The sequence below is a fragment of the Mastigoproctus giganteus genome, chromosome 5 (assembly GCF_048544385.1).
Source record: "Mastigoproctus giganteus isolate SK-2022 chromosome 5, ASM4854438v1, whole genome shotgun sequence".
NCBI lineage: Eukaryota > Metazoa > Arthropoda > Arachnida > Uropygi > Thelyphonidae > Mastigoproctus > Mastigoproctus giganteus.
Window position 1 is genome coordinate 212,916,935 of NC_143579.1, and position 13,856 is coordinate 212,930,790.

General features: G+C 34.5%; 1 protein-coding gene across 1 annotated transcript in view; it reads left to right on the forward strand.

Moving 5' to 3' along the window:
- The window catches only part of LOC150086083 (proteasome adapter and scaffold protein ECM29), a 367,922-nt gene that overhangs the window by 271,733 nt on the left and 82,333 nt on the right, over positions 1-13,856 (forward strand). The window contains exons 35-39 of the mRNA XM_090374364.1: positions 929-995; positions 4,144-4,235; positions 6,620-6,686; positions 6,805-6,936; positions 7,211-7,270. Coding sequence (XP_090230490.1) covers positions 929-995; positions 4,144-4,235; positions 6,620-6,686; positions 6,805-6,936; positions 7,211-7,270 — 418 coding nt within the window. The remainder of the gene's footprint in view (positions 1-928; positions 996-4,143; positions 4,236-6,619; positions 6,687-6,804; positions 6,937-7,210; positions 7,271-13,856) is intronic.

Here is a 13,856-nt window from a genome sequence, read left to right on the forward strand (position 1 = left end):
ATGCATCATGTAGCTTAACTTCAGCAAACAGTTAAACAGAATTCAAAAATTAGCCAAATGTTCAGCAGCACTTATAAGGTGTGATGGAGACTACATTGAAGATTTTTAATGTAAACCATGTTTTAAAATTAAAATAAATTAATTTTCAATTAATTGCCTTTGTACATTACTTTTGAGTAATCCTCATATTATATAATTTATATAATATAAATAGCTCTTTGTCCATACTAACAGAATTTCTGTACATTGCAGATGAAACACCATGTGTTGTCCTGACAGTCTGTCTGCATTGTTGAGAACTTTTTTTTTAAATTTTTCAACTTATTCAGTTACTCTTTAGTGCTTTTCATTGTCAACCTACTAAAGTTGGTTACTCCACAAATAATAAGATAATTTGCAATTACTATTACTGCAATCTAGAACCATTTACCAATATTGCACTTTGGCATTTTTCCAACCAAGTCTTGGTGGTTATGTTGCTACCATTAACTACCTGCCTAATCAGAATATTGTTCTTTAATCATTAGCAAACTTTGATATCAACTCAAAAATTCATAACTCAAAACATCCTAACATACCTATTATGTCTTCATCAATATGTCAATAATGATTATTTTAAACAAGGGACCACTTTGCTGCTGCTTTGAATAAATCAGAATCAAATCTAGCAACAGCCACAATGTTACATTTTATACGAAAGCAACTCATGTGACTACAGTGGTAACAAAAGACTCAAGTATATATCACAAGTATATCAAATTCTAATCTTTGTATTATGTTTAATAAATATACTTGCAGAGAATGCAACTTGATTTTCTCACATTTTACTTTCTTAAGATTTCTGTCACATTATTTCAGTGAATTTCTGTGTGTGTGTGTATATATATATATATATATATATATGATTTATCATTAATTTTATTTGAAGGCTGGTTGTTCTCACTTAGTGATTATTCTAAGTCACCAATGTTCCAAAGATTTACAGCCATTTTCAGGTGAGTGGAAATGAAAACTTCAGATTTTATTAGGAAATATAATTCTTATACTGCTGGTTGAAAATATCTATTAACAGTAGTTCATTTGTATATGCATTTTAATATATGCTGTAATGTTACATATCATTTTATTATGTGCTTTAATTTTTTATTTGTAAAATTAATATCTGTATATTATCTGATATACAAATAATAATATTACTATAAATATTTTACTAAATGACCCAAGGTACTTGGACACCCCTCCACAGATATTGTGTACTGTGCCAGAAGTCTCCCACTTGTGAGTCTGCTGGTGTAGTAGCAGTACATTAGAAGCTAGCATGGATCAGAACTTACAGACATTCAACATGGGATGGTAATTTCCTGTGTCAGCCACTGTAACTAATCTGAGCCTTTCAAAAATCCACTGTAGTGGATACTGCTCAAAGCAAGGAGGCAGTAGGTGACACTGGAATGAAAAAAGATCTGAAGTCTCAGAAACTCATGGAACACATTTGACAAAAAACCATTAAATGAGATTTGTGCCTTACACATCACCTGGAGACAATTCACAGAGCAGATGCAAGACACAATGGGAACATTCATCAGTATGTCAGCTGTCCATACAGAGAGCTGTACAACCTTGTATTCAGTGGTAAGCTGCTCGGAGTTGTGTCATTCCTGACATTTATGGATGTGGCAGAACAGTGGCAGAAAGTATTATGGAGTGAAAAATCTCACTACACAGTGTTTCTTTCCAATGGATGTGTTTGGGTGTGGAGATTGCCTGGAAAGTGCTTCCTCTGAGCATGTATCATCTCTACCATGAAGTTTGGTAGAACTTTTTGTTCTGGTGGTATGGGACTGTTTGAGTTAATTCAAATCTGCTCCATTCAGCTAGTGGTAATGCCTCAAACTATGAAGTTCATGACCTGCTTGGACAGTTATTTGCTATCTTCACTGTGGAAGTAATAAGGAAATGGAATCTGTCAGTATCAGCACAACAGTGGTTAATGTCATACAGCATTGTTCTGTTGTTTGCTATTTGTTTTTGTACAATCAATGACATTGAAAAAGTTGGACTGGCCAGACTGGAGTCTAGATGTTAACTCCATTGAACCCCCATAGGAAGTGGTCCACTGAATTAAGCTGCTTACAAAGCTGCCTTCTGAACTGGATCTGTCAGCCACTTTGCAGGAGAATGGGATAAATGATAAATTCTCACTAAGAGTTGATAGAAAATATTCCCAGGAAGGTTGAGGCTATTGTACAGGCTAAAGGTAGGCCTCCTGTGTGTTATCCTTTTAAATTAAGGGGGCGCCTCCGTAGCCAGGTGGGAAGGAGCAGCAGTGCATAGCACACGCTTCTTGATTAGACCGGGGTTCGAGCCCGTCGCCACCAAATATGAAGGATGCGGAAAGGTCAGGGAATGACCACCGCATATCCCGGAGCAATATGGCCTTAGTTGCTAATGCTCCTAAAAACCAAACAACTTTTAAATTAAAAGCCTTCTCTGCAGCTACTTGCTTATGTCCAATTTTGATCATACAGTGTAATTGTTCTATGAGAAATTTTTTGTTATTACAGGAGAACCTCAAAAATGTGTTATGATTGCAATAATGACTCACCTTAAAACTAAATATATGCTACTGTACTATTAAGTATTTTACTTGTGAACTAATCTATGTCTTGGAAATAAATGATTGTATACATTACACAGTAACAATGGCATACAGTCTAGGAAATATGTAAGACAGAAAGAAATTGGCATTTGTAAATTAGTAATCGATCATAATGCATAAATCTGGCACCTGTGGTGCTTTTTTTTTTTTTTTTTGCAAGTCTGGCTAGCCTATTTCCTCTCTGTCTTTGTATAGTTGACTACCCTCAGAAAAATATTCAAAAAATGCCAGATTTTGAGTTTCTACTGTATTTTATTTAAGTACTGAGAACTTATAAAGTTAAAAGAGTTAATTAATAGTTTCTAGTTGATGTTTTTGCAGAAGCACTGATCTCATTTTGTATAGCAGCTCTGAGTTGCTTTAGTGGTGCATTATAAATAAATATCACATCTCATGTGAGAAATATAGTTCTGTTTATTTAAAATAAGATTCCCAGTTCTGTTGGCTGTTTTGATGCATTATTATTTTTTTCAATTTCTGAACATCAAATTTATGAAAACCATCCCAAAAATGGAAGAAAGAAAAGCAATCTGAACTGTTCTTCACTAGAAGCATGTAGAAGCATAGAATAGCTTTGTGCTCAAATGTTTCAAGCAGTTATATATCCTTCTAATATGGGTGCATCAGAGATGTTACCACTTTATTTTTACTTTTTTTATATTACGGATAAAAATGGCTTTTATTGGATCTTTTTATCCACACTGTTGTTTGTACTGCCAGCCTTCTTGTATTTTAGTCAAAGGAAAAATTTTCCTTATACTTTTAAAAATCAGAAAGGTCATATACTTATTTTATCTACATTGGTTTTCTAAATCAATGTGCTGCTCTGATATTTCTTGTAGACTTCATGGGATCTGATGAATGACTGGAACTGAACAAAAGTTTTCTTATTAGGTGTCCCTTCTGTGTAAATAATCTAATCATAGCTATATAACCATTCATAAAATTTCAAGGGAAAACTGGAGCAGTCTCGTTCAAGACCATGGTCCACATAACTTGAAACTGAATGGAAATGTCCCTGAAAATTTTCCATCAGTACAGTAGCAGGAAATGCACTCCACCTCAGACTAATGTAAGGAAATTGTCATTTACACTTGTGAATATTTTACCTCCTTAAACTGCCTATACCATTTTTACTTTTATTTATATCTGTGATGATAACCCGTGTTTTTTAAAAATTTTTTTCATCTCCATTCTGAATAGTTAAGATGTACAGTACTACTGTATATATGTATGATGATTTAAAATATTGGTAACTAGAAATTTATAACCTGAATCCTCTGTACATTGTACATAATTTGAAAAAGAAAAATATGACTAGGAGATAATGAATGTAGTTTTTAAGAAATATAATAATTTAAAAAATATATAATAATGTTAAACTGAATGAAGTTAATTTAAGATTGAGCACTTTTGGTAAGTTTTTGTATCCCTATATATAATAATTTCTTTGCATATTTAAATTTTTAAAAATTTATTTATAGGAAAATTACTTAGTGCCTTTGTTAGCTGTTTAAATGACAGAAATTCAGCAGTTAGAAAAAGCTATGCAACTGCCATAGGACATATTGTAAAGGTAATAATCTTGAAAAATTATTATTTGATATGAGTTTTATATTTTATTTTGACACATATGAATACTTATATGATTTGTGCATTTTTTTAGTTGTCTTACCTTATTTCAGAAAATGGGATTAATGTGTCAAGTAGCTCAGTGACTCAAATAAAAAAAAGTTATATTTTTATTTTTGTTAATTATATATATATAATTAATAAAAGATTAAACACACACAAAATCCTTTATTGCCAAAATATAAAAAAAAAAGCATTATCATGTTACATAATAAACTAGAGGAGTTTACAAAATTTTACACATTGCATTTGGTAGTGTGATTAACAGTATTACAAAATTAAAACAGCACTACAGTTCCAGTTGATGTAAAAAGTCTTGACAGTATGAAGAGAACTTGCACCATAACACTGAGTCAGTCTTAAGATTGTTAATGACCTTGATTTCCAAATTAAGAAAAATGAGTCCATCTTATTAATTCTGTATAACAGAAGGAGCCATCTGAGGCACAGACCTTGAGCTTGGTCAAAAAGTTCTTCAGGACACAAACTATTCACAGAAGCCAAAATCCAAATTGCCAGTTAGTTGACAAGAAGAACAGTGATCTCGATGTTCAATCAGTATCAGCGATGTAACATTGAGAATCCAATATAATGAGTGTTGCAAAAAAACAGGAGCTTTCTTCATTTTATAGTTGATCCACTTCAAAATATTATATATTGTAAATTCATTCAGTAGCATGGATTTGTTTAATGTTTGGCCTTGCTGGCCACTGACCAAATAAAATAAGGATAAAACCAAGAGGAGTTATATATATATATATATATCTAGAAGTTTCTCATAATACTCAGTGCTGGAGACAGGAAGGTCAACCTTCGTTAAAGAAAAGGGACGCGGTAGGGAAAGTCTAACTTTAGCACACTACAACTATAAACTCAACTTTGTGTCAAAAATGACACCAAGCAAAAATCTCAATATATTACACCTTTTATTTCTGTCTGTTCCACTTTTGTATATTTAAATACCAATTAATGCATATATCAGTTAAATTATGTGGATTGATGATTCTCAAACAGGAATACAGTTACTTATGTGGTAATGCATGTGCAGTCCAAAAGAAGCAACTGAAACTTCTATTAAGATTCTGAAACATTTTCCAAATGTTTCCAAATAGAAATATAGAAATATTTTTTTTTATTATGATTACTTCATTTTATAATCTGATAGTTAATTCTGTTACTATCAGATAATGAAATTGATAGTAACAGATTTTTAATTACTAGTATTTTGATTGGGCAAATTTTGAATCATCCTCTGCTATAGAGTAAATCTGCAACTTAAAATCTACAGTCAATTTATTCAAATGTGATAATAAGATTAAAAAAAAAACATAGAGTTTAGATATGGCATATTTAGAATTTAAAGTTTAAATATAGTATGGTTAGAGCATTTCTTGGAAGATATTTTAAATGCTTGTTATTAATTTATCTCAGTATTCAACAATATTAATTTCTGTCAGTAGCTTGAAATATAATCGAAAAATCTTAATTTTAAGTTTCTCTGTTAGATTATTTTTTAACCACCTGCATTTCTTTTTGGCCATTTGCATTTTAAAATTTGATAATGGATATTGTTTCTTTGAAAATTTATTCAGTAATAATTTCAGATAATGTACTTCATTATTTATCACAAATAAAAATCTGCATTATCTGAAATTATTACTGAATAAATTATATTTTGTTTATGATCCTATATTCCAGTAAGTAATCATTATAAAATTACAAGGGAACCACTTAAATAACTTCAAGTGACAAAATGTTTTGTGTGGAACTTACCACTGAATGCTTTGAAGTTAAAAAAAAAATTCATCTGTGAATTGCTGATATCCATTTTCTTGTAAATTTTGTTGTTAGGAAATTTAAAAATGTGCACCTTAGTCCTTTTGTTGTTACCTTGACACCTAGGAATGCAATACTTTCTAACCATTATTGATGAAAAACACTTATACGTACATGAACCTATATGAATAGCGATGGTGTCAGAAACAAAGCTGAATCCAGTTTTTAGGCTTTGTTATTCTGAGGGTAGTGCTCTAGGCCTCCCTAAATGTTGCATGTTTTGTGTTATTAAATAAATAATGGACACAGAGCCAACAAACATTGTTTGTGCTTTCATTTACATTGCATGATGTGATTTATTGTGACTGATGGATAGACAAGACTGAAAAAAAATTATATATAAATATATCTATTAATTACAAGTAAAATATTGTAAAACTAGCTGATGTTTATAATATTATATCAGGTAATTTGTAATTTTTATACATATTTAAATGGGATATGCAGATATATTTTACTTCTGCTTTCAGTGTTTTTTCTTTTCTCTTATAGGTTGCAAAAGATAGCAGTGTTGAAAAACTTATAGCAAAATTGCAAAAGTGGTACATGGAAAATGAAGGTATATTACAATTGTTTTTAAACTTAGTTTATTCCTACACCACAAAGGTGTGATTAATTTTTCAAAAATGTATAAATTAGTTTTTAAAAAGGCATACATTCTGTATTTCTTTCAACAGATGAAACAGTCCAGTCTGTCTGTGCATATACAATGCATGCTATTTCCACCCACTGCCCTGATGTTTGTAGAGCTCATTCGGATAAGATTTTGCCACTGGTTTTTTTTGCAATGCATTCAAAATCTAGTTCAGGTAAAAAAATGTATTCTACTGCTTTTTTTTTTTTTTTTGGTAATTTTACATTTCTTTTAAGAAGTAACTTGCCCTAATTAATGGTTTATCTATTAAACTATAGTGGGTTCAGCAGTAGTATTCTTTATTTGTTGAGCTAATCTAAAAAAGATAGTGATGGAATAACTGATAAGTTGATTGTGATACTTAACATTTTGTGCAGTTTCTCTAAATAATACATGCACATAATTTATTACCTATTATTTATATGTTTGCTTACAATCTTGATTTACAGATAATGCCAGTAATACTAATGCAAAATCATGGGAAGAAATATGGCTTGAATTTGTTCCAGGTAAATATTTATTTTGTATTCCAGTTAAACTTAATATATGTATTCTAAGACTTAATGTATTTTATTGTACCAAGTTCTGGAGTAGGCTCCAGAACTTGGTCCAATAAGAATAACAATAAAATAAACTGTTTATTATTTCAAAAGACCTGTAAATGCAAATATCTGATTATGAGAATATACAATTATTCTTTAAAAAAGTGGAAATATTTTGAGAAAATAATGCTACTCCGTGTTATGTTTTTTTTATCTTTAGTGACAGGAGACATTATTTTCTCTTCATTTAGTGACAGAGCTTCTGATTCCCATAAACATGATTTTGGTTTGCCAATTCCTTGCAAGGATAAAGGTTGATATGTAGCTATGAAACATTATGTAGACTGGCAAAGCATATGGTTCATTGGTGATATGAAATTGAAGTTTGTGAAAGATGGTTCCCTCCCCCACATCCATTTATCCACATGTCATCCACAGAATTCCTGTGCTTTCTTTGAAGTGTTACTTTATAGTTCTGTTTTATCACTAATTTTGTCCTGGGCTCAACTTTTTTTTGAGGAAGGTCAAACTTGTGATCCCATGACATGTTATTGTTAACTCATAACCCAGTATGTTATTTGTAATCTTCAAACGAGAGATTTCTTAGATACAACTGTTTTCATGCAGAATGGGATACCACACATACTGTCTGCCCTTATGTAACACACATGCTTCATGTCACATTTCTCAATGACTATATTTGTTTCCTCATATGTTTAGGAAATAACTGTTCTTTGAATACATCTCACTGAGTAGCAGGAGTATCTCAAGGACAGAGTTCATTAGAAAAACATTCAAAACCTTGTAGACTTCAAGGATAGCATTACAAGGTGTGTTATGAATATACCATAGGAAATTCTGTAAGCAATGATTAACAATGTAGTTCTGCTCCTCCAGCATATTGTTGGTTGGTATCAGTGATCATTACATTGAATTATTTGATGTATGCACACCTAATACAGCAATAAATTTTTATTTTCTTTCCTCTTATTCAGATTCTGAGCTAATTTCAAAAGAAATAGATTTTCTGAAAGACACTTTGCAACTTAAAACAAGCCTGTAGCTTGTAGTGGCATCGTCCACAAATATACTTAAGACAACAAACTACCTTAAAAAATTCAACCTCAGTTATTGACATATATTCTTCTTATTTTCATAACTGCAATAAATGCCTGTCTTTCAGAAAACTAATTAGCTGAACTGTCCTGTTACCAGTTACTCTGTGCCTTTCTGAAAGACACTTTTCAACTTAAAATAAGCTGGTTTATTTATCTGTTGTGCACTGTTAAATCCTTGTACAAATATCTAAACAGAACTTCAGTAATGACAAAAATCTGGAAGAAAATTTCATCTACATTGCATAATGTGATTTATTGAAACTGATGGATAGACAAGACAAGGTAGGCATTTACTAATAAACAACTTCAATAATTTGAACAAAAATATCAGACAATACAGCTCATCCATATCAATTGCACACATAGAAAGGTTTTACATACCTGTTAAGGTATGTAAAGCTTCTCTTATTTGACTTTGCAGAATATGTGTATTTAATGTGTATGTGCACCTTTAATTGGTTGTGTACTTCATTACTTACTGATTTCGGACTTCTGCTTGACTGGAAAAACTTCTATAATCATGGATTTTCTCTCTCTCTTTTTTTTTTTTTTTTTTGACTGAATGATTTACCTTTTTGCATTGCACACACATACTCTTAAATTGGAGGCCCCGGGTGCCAAGCGATTGACTGAGCGATTTCTATTTGTGCTTTCACTGCGACTTTTTGATAGGTGAATTCTGCGTTCTCTTTTACGTTCCTCTCTTTGAGAAATCCTTTAATTTAGTAGCTCTTGTATCAAAAGTACTGGTATAGAGCAAGGAAGGAAAGTAACCTTTCTTTATTTTTCATATCTAATAGACTTACTCCTACTAATTTCGCTTGGTCACTCCAGGCACTGCTCCTGCCTCCCCGTGGCGGGGCCGGTAACCTTGGCAGAAAAGTTCATCTGCCAGGGGCTAAAAGGAGCCAAGATGGAACAAAATATGTTTCCTTGTTTAGAACCGACAAGCAGTCGGCTAAACACAGAGCATGAGCATGACTCTTCGCAAGCAAAGAGGTTAAAAACCATTTCCTCTGCGACCGAGTTTCCTGCATTTTTATTAATGCATTCATTATCAGAACAGCCTCTTAGTAAGCTATCCCCCTTTCTTATCCAAAAACACTTGGAAAGTATTGCAGGGTCTCCCAAGATGGTTAAGAGATTGCAATCGGGGGACTTACTAGTAGAAACTGTCAACTGTAGGCATTCTGAAAACTCCTGAAAGTGACAAACTTCGCAAAAATTCCAGTAAAGGTAACTGCCCATGCAACCCTAAATACATCTAAGGGTGTTATATCTAGTTGGGACCTTTTGAATGTGACAGAAGAAGAAATTAAAGAAGAGCTAAATGAACAAAATGTAATTGCTGTCAAAAGAATCATGACTAAAAGGGACAATATACTCACACCCACCAGAAGTATCATTCTCACCTTTAACAGTCCAAATCTACCCTCAACAGTAAAAGCAGGATATCTACTCTGTCGCATTCGTCCTTATATTCCTAATCCGCTGAGATGCTACAAATGCCAAAAGTATGGCCATTCTCAGACGGCATGCAGAGGGAACCCAGCTTGTCCCAACTGTGGATCTTCTGATCACAGTCAAAACGAATGTTCGGCAAAAGAAATGACTTGTCCTAATTGCAAGGGTAACCATCCTGCTTACTCTAAAACATGTGAGAAGTGGAAAATGGAGAAAAAAATTGTAAAATATAAAGTCGAAAACAAAGTTACTTATCAGGAAGCAAGAAAATGAATTGCACCCAGTATATCTAACCGTAGCTATGCCAGTATTGCAAAAAAATATCAAACAATAGCCACACAAACTGATGTTACTGTTCCATCCAACATATCAATCTCCGACTGGGCCCGAGCTGTTCTTTCTCAGCAACAGTCCAATATCCAGAAGCACTCAGATCAAGCAAGTAATACGCCTCTTACGATTCCAGCAAAATCTCCTCCTTCGCCAATGATTGCTACCACACCAAATAATCCCAGTTCAACTTCAAAACAGAGTATTCAGGAAACATCACTCGATCAAGAGTACCCCTCTAAACAGGAAGATCCAATTCTTGAAATATTTGCAGAAGAAGAAGAAGAAGAAGATATGGACACAGGTCGCCCCACCTTTCCAAAAAGAAATAAACCAAAGCCAGAACGCCACAAGACAGCCACGTCAGGTACAGCTTCTTCTAAACTCAAATAATGCCTTATATTTTACAGTGGAATTGTAGAGGCTTTAGATGCAACATTGATGACATTCAGTACTTAATTAGACGCTACTCTCCAGTGGGTTTCTGTCTGCAGGAAACCTATTTAACTGCTAAAATTTCTGTTTCTATAAATAACTACTCAGTCTACCGAAGAGATCGGAATACATCTGACTCTGCTCGTGGTGGTGTAGCCATTTTGATTAACTCAAAGATCCCTGCTAGTCAAATCATTCTTCAAACCAAAATTGAAGCCGTTGCTGTGCGTCTGATTGCTGAGATTGCATTTACGCTAGTCTCAGTCTATCTCCCACCAAACAATTCCTACTCTTTCAAAGATATTGAAGAACTTTTAGTACAGCTGCCGTCACCAGTGTGCTTGCTAGGGGATTTCAATGGCCACCACCCTTTATGGGGATCCTCTAAATTAGATAGACAGGGCCGACTGATTGAAACTATACTAGATAAACAAAACCTTACCATTCTTAATACTGGTACACACACCCACATACAGTTACCTACTGGACAGACCTCTGCAATTGACCTCTCAATTTGTTCTCCGATACTGTTTCCAGTAATTCAGTGGTCCGCCATGGATGATCCAATGGGAAGTGACCATTTTCCAATTGTCTGTAACCTGCTCACTGCACAACTACCATTAGACCAACCCTGCAGAAAATGGAAATTTTCTAAAGCCAAATGGGCCAAATTTCAATCAGCAATCATTCTGGACAAAGAAACTATTCAGCTACAACCTATAGATAAAGTAACCGATTATATCACATCCAGTCTTTTAGATGCAGCAAAATACTCAATTCCATTATCAAACCCCCCAACCCGACGGCACTTCAACTACTGGTGGAACGAAGAGTGCACAAAAGCAAAGAAGGAAAAAAATAAAGCATTCAACTTATTCCGTCGATTTCCGACAACAGCTAATTTAATTAGCTACAAGAAGCTAAGGGCAAAAGCGCGGTTCATTCACAGGCAAGCCAAGAAAGATTCTTGGACTCGGTTTGCATGTACTATCAACAGAAATACCGACTCCAGAATAATATGGAAGAAAATTAGACAGCTTTCTGGGAAGTTTCCAATCATCTCTTCCCCAATTCTTTCATACAATAGACAAGAACTCTCTGGTCCTCTAGAAATAGCGAATGCCTTGGGTAAAACCTTTGCCGAAGTCTCTGCTGTATCAAATTACACTCCGAAATTCCAAAAAATTAAGACCTCCACCGAACAGAGGCCCATTAACTTTAGAACCTCGCTATCACTTCCGTATAATCAGCCCCTTGAATATTGTGAACTTCTACAAGCCATAAAAACAACGAGAAACAGTGCAGCTGGGCCAGATGGCATATATTATGTCATGCTGCAGCATCTCAATGAGCAAAACTTACAAATGCTGCTAGTTTTCTTTAATCGGATCTTCCTGGAAAATACTTATCCAACATCTTGGCACCATGCTACAGTTTTGCCCTTTTTGAAACCTGGAAAAGATCCTTCCAGTCCTAATAGTTACAGGCCAATCTCTCTGTCAAGTTGCCTTGGTAAAATTCTTGAAAAAATGATCCACAGTCGACTCAGCTGGATCATTGAAACTGAACAACTATTGAGTAATTGTCAACATGGCTTTCGCAAAAATAGGTCCTCTCTAGATCTGATGATCAAGGCCGAATCTGAAATTCGCAATGCCTTTGTGAAAAATGAACACCATGTCATGGTCTCCATTGACATAGAAAAGGCATTCGATACAACCTGGCGGTATGGCATTCTCAGTGACCTACATAATTTTGGTCTACGAGGCAACCTGCCTATATTCATTAGGAACTTTCTCCAGATCCGCTCTTTCCAGGTTCGATACCAAAACTCCCTTTCTTCTACTTTCTTGCAGGAAGAAGGAGTACCACAGGGGTTGGTTTTGAGTGCAACCCTATTTGCCCTTAGAATTGATTCCATTTCCAAAGAACTTCCAAATACTGTAGAAGCCTATCTTTATGCTGACGATCTCTCCATTTCTTGCCACTCTCAGAACATGAGATCTATTGAACGGCAATTGCAAATGTCCCTCAATAAAATTGAAAAATCGGCTGAGTTCAATGGATATCGGCTTTCCCATCAGAAAACAGTTGCTATCCACTTTTGTAACCAACGCAAATTACATTTAGACCCCAAACTCCGGATATCAAATTCCAGCATCCCGATTACCAACAGTATTAGATTCTTGGGATTAATATTAGACAGCAAGTTAAATTTCCTTGAGCGCATTAAAGTAATACGTACTACCTGTCTGAAAAAGCTGAACATGCTTAGAGCTCTATCTGCCCAGTCTTGGGGAGCAGATCGTACAACTTTGCTGCTCTTATATAGAGCACTGATTAGATCTCGGTTAGATTACGGTGCCCCAGTTTATGATTCTGCTCGAAAGAGTGTATTACGCTGGCTCGATCCTGTACAACACAATGCACTGAGGATTGCTCTTGGTGCTTATAGGACATCACCAACCTATAGTCTATATATTGAAGCCCATGAGCCCCCTCTTTACCTCCGCAGAAAAATGTTACTACTTAAATATGCAGTCAGAATACGAAACTGTTCTTCGCACCCCATCCAACCATATCTCTTTAATCCATCATTTCACAATCTCTATAGAAATAAACCAAATAAAATACGCCCAGCAGGCCTACGGCTCCTTGAAATAGCACAAAATTGGAATGTTCCTCTCCAGAGTAGGCAGCACAGAAAGAATGATTCTTGCCCACCATGGACCCCATTTCCTCAACCAGCCTGTGATAATTATTTTCTCCAATGGGGAAAGAATCGTCTACCAACTCTGAATGTGCAACAACTCCATGCTAGCCATATTCAAAACTGTTTTGACTTCTTACCGATATATACTGATGGTTCCAAATCTCATTCAACTGTTGGAGCAGCAGCAGTGTTTCCCTCTGCTATCATATCAGCCTCTCTTCCACCTGAGTACAGCAGCTTTTCAGCGGAATTATATGCAATTCAATTAGCTCTAGAAAATTTGAGTCTTCACTCATCTGCAAAATATTTAATTTACACCGACTCTCTCAGCTCAATTAGAGCAATGCAGAATTTCTCTTATAAGGATCACCCTATACTAAATCAAATCAAGTATTTACTGTTGAAAATTGAAGATCGCCAGCAACGAGTGAACTTCTGCTGGATCCCAGCACATTCAGGCATCAAAGGGAACGAGTTGGCTGATATTTCGGCT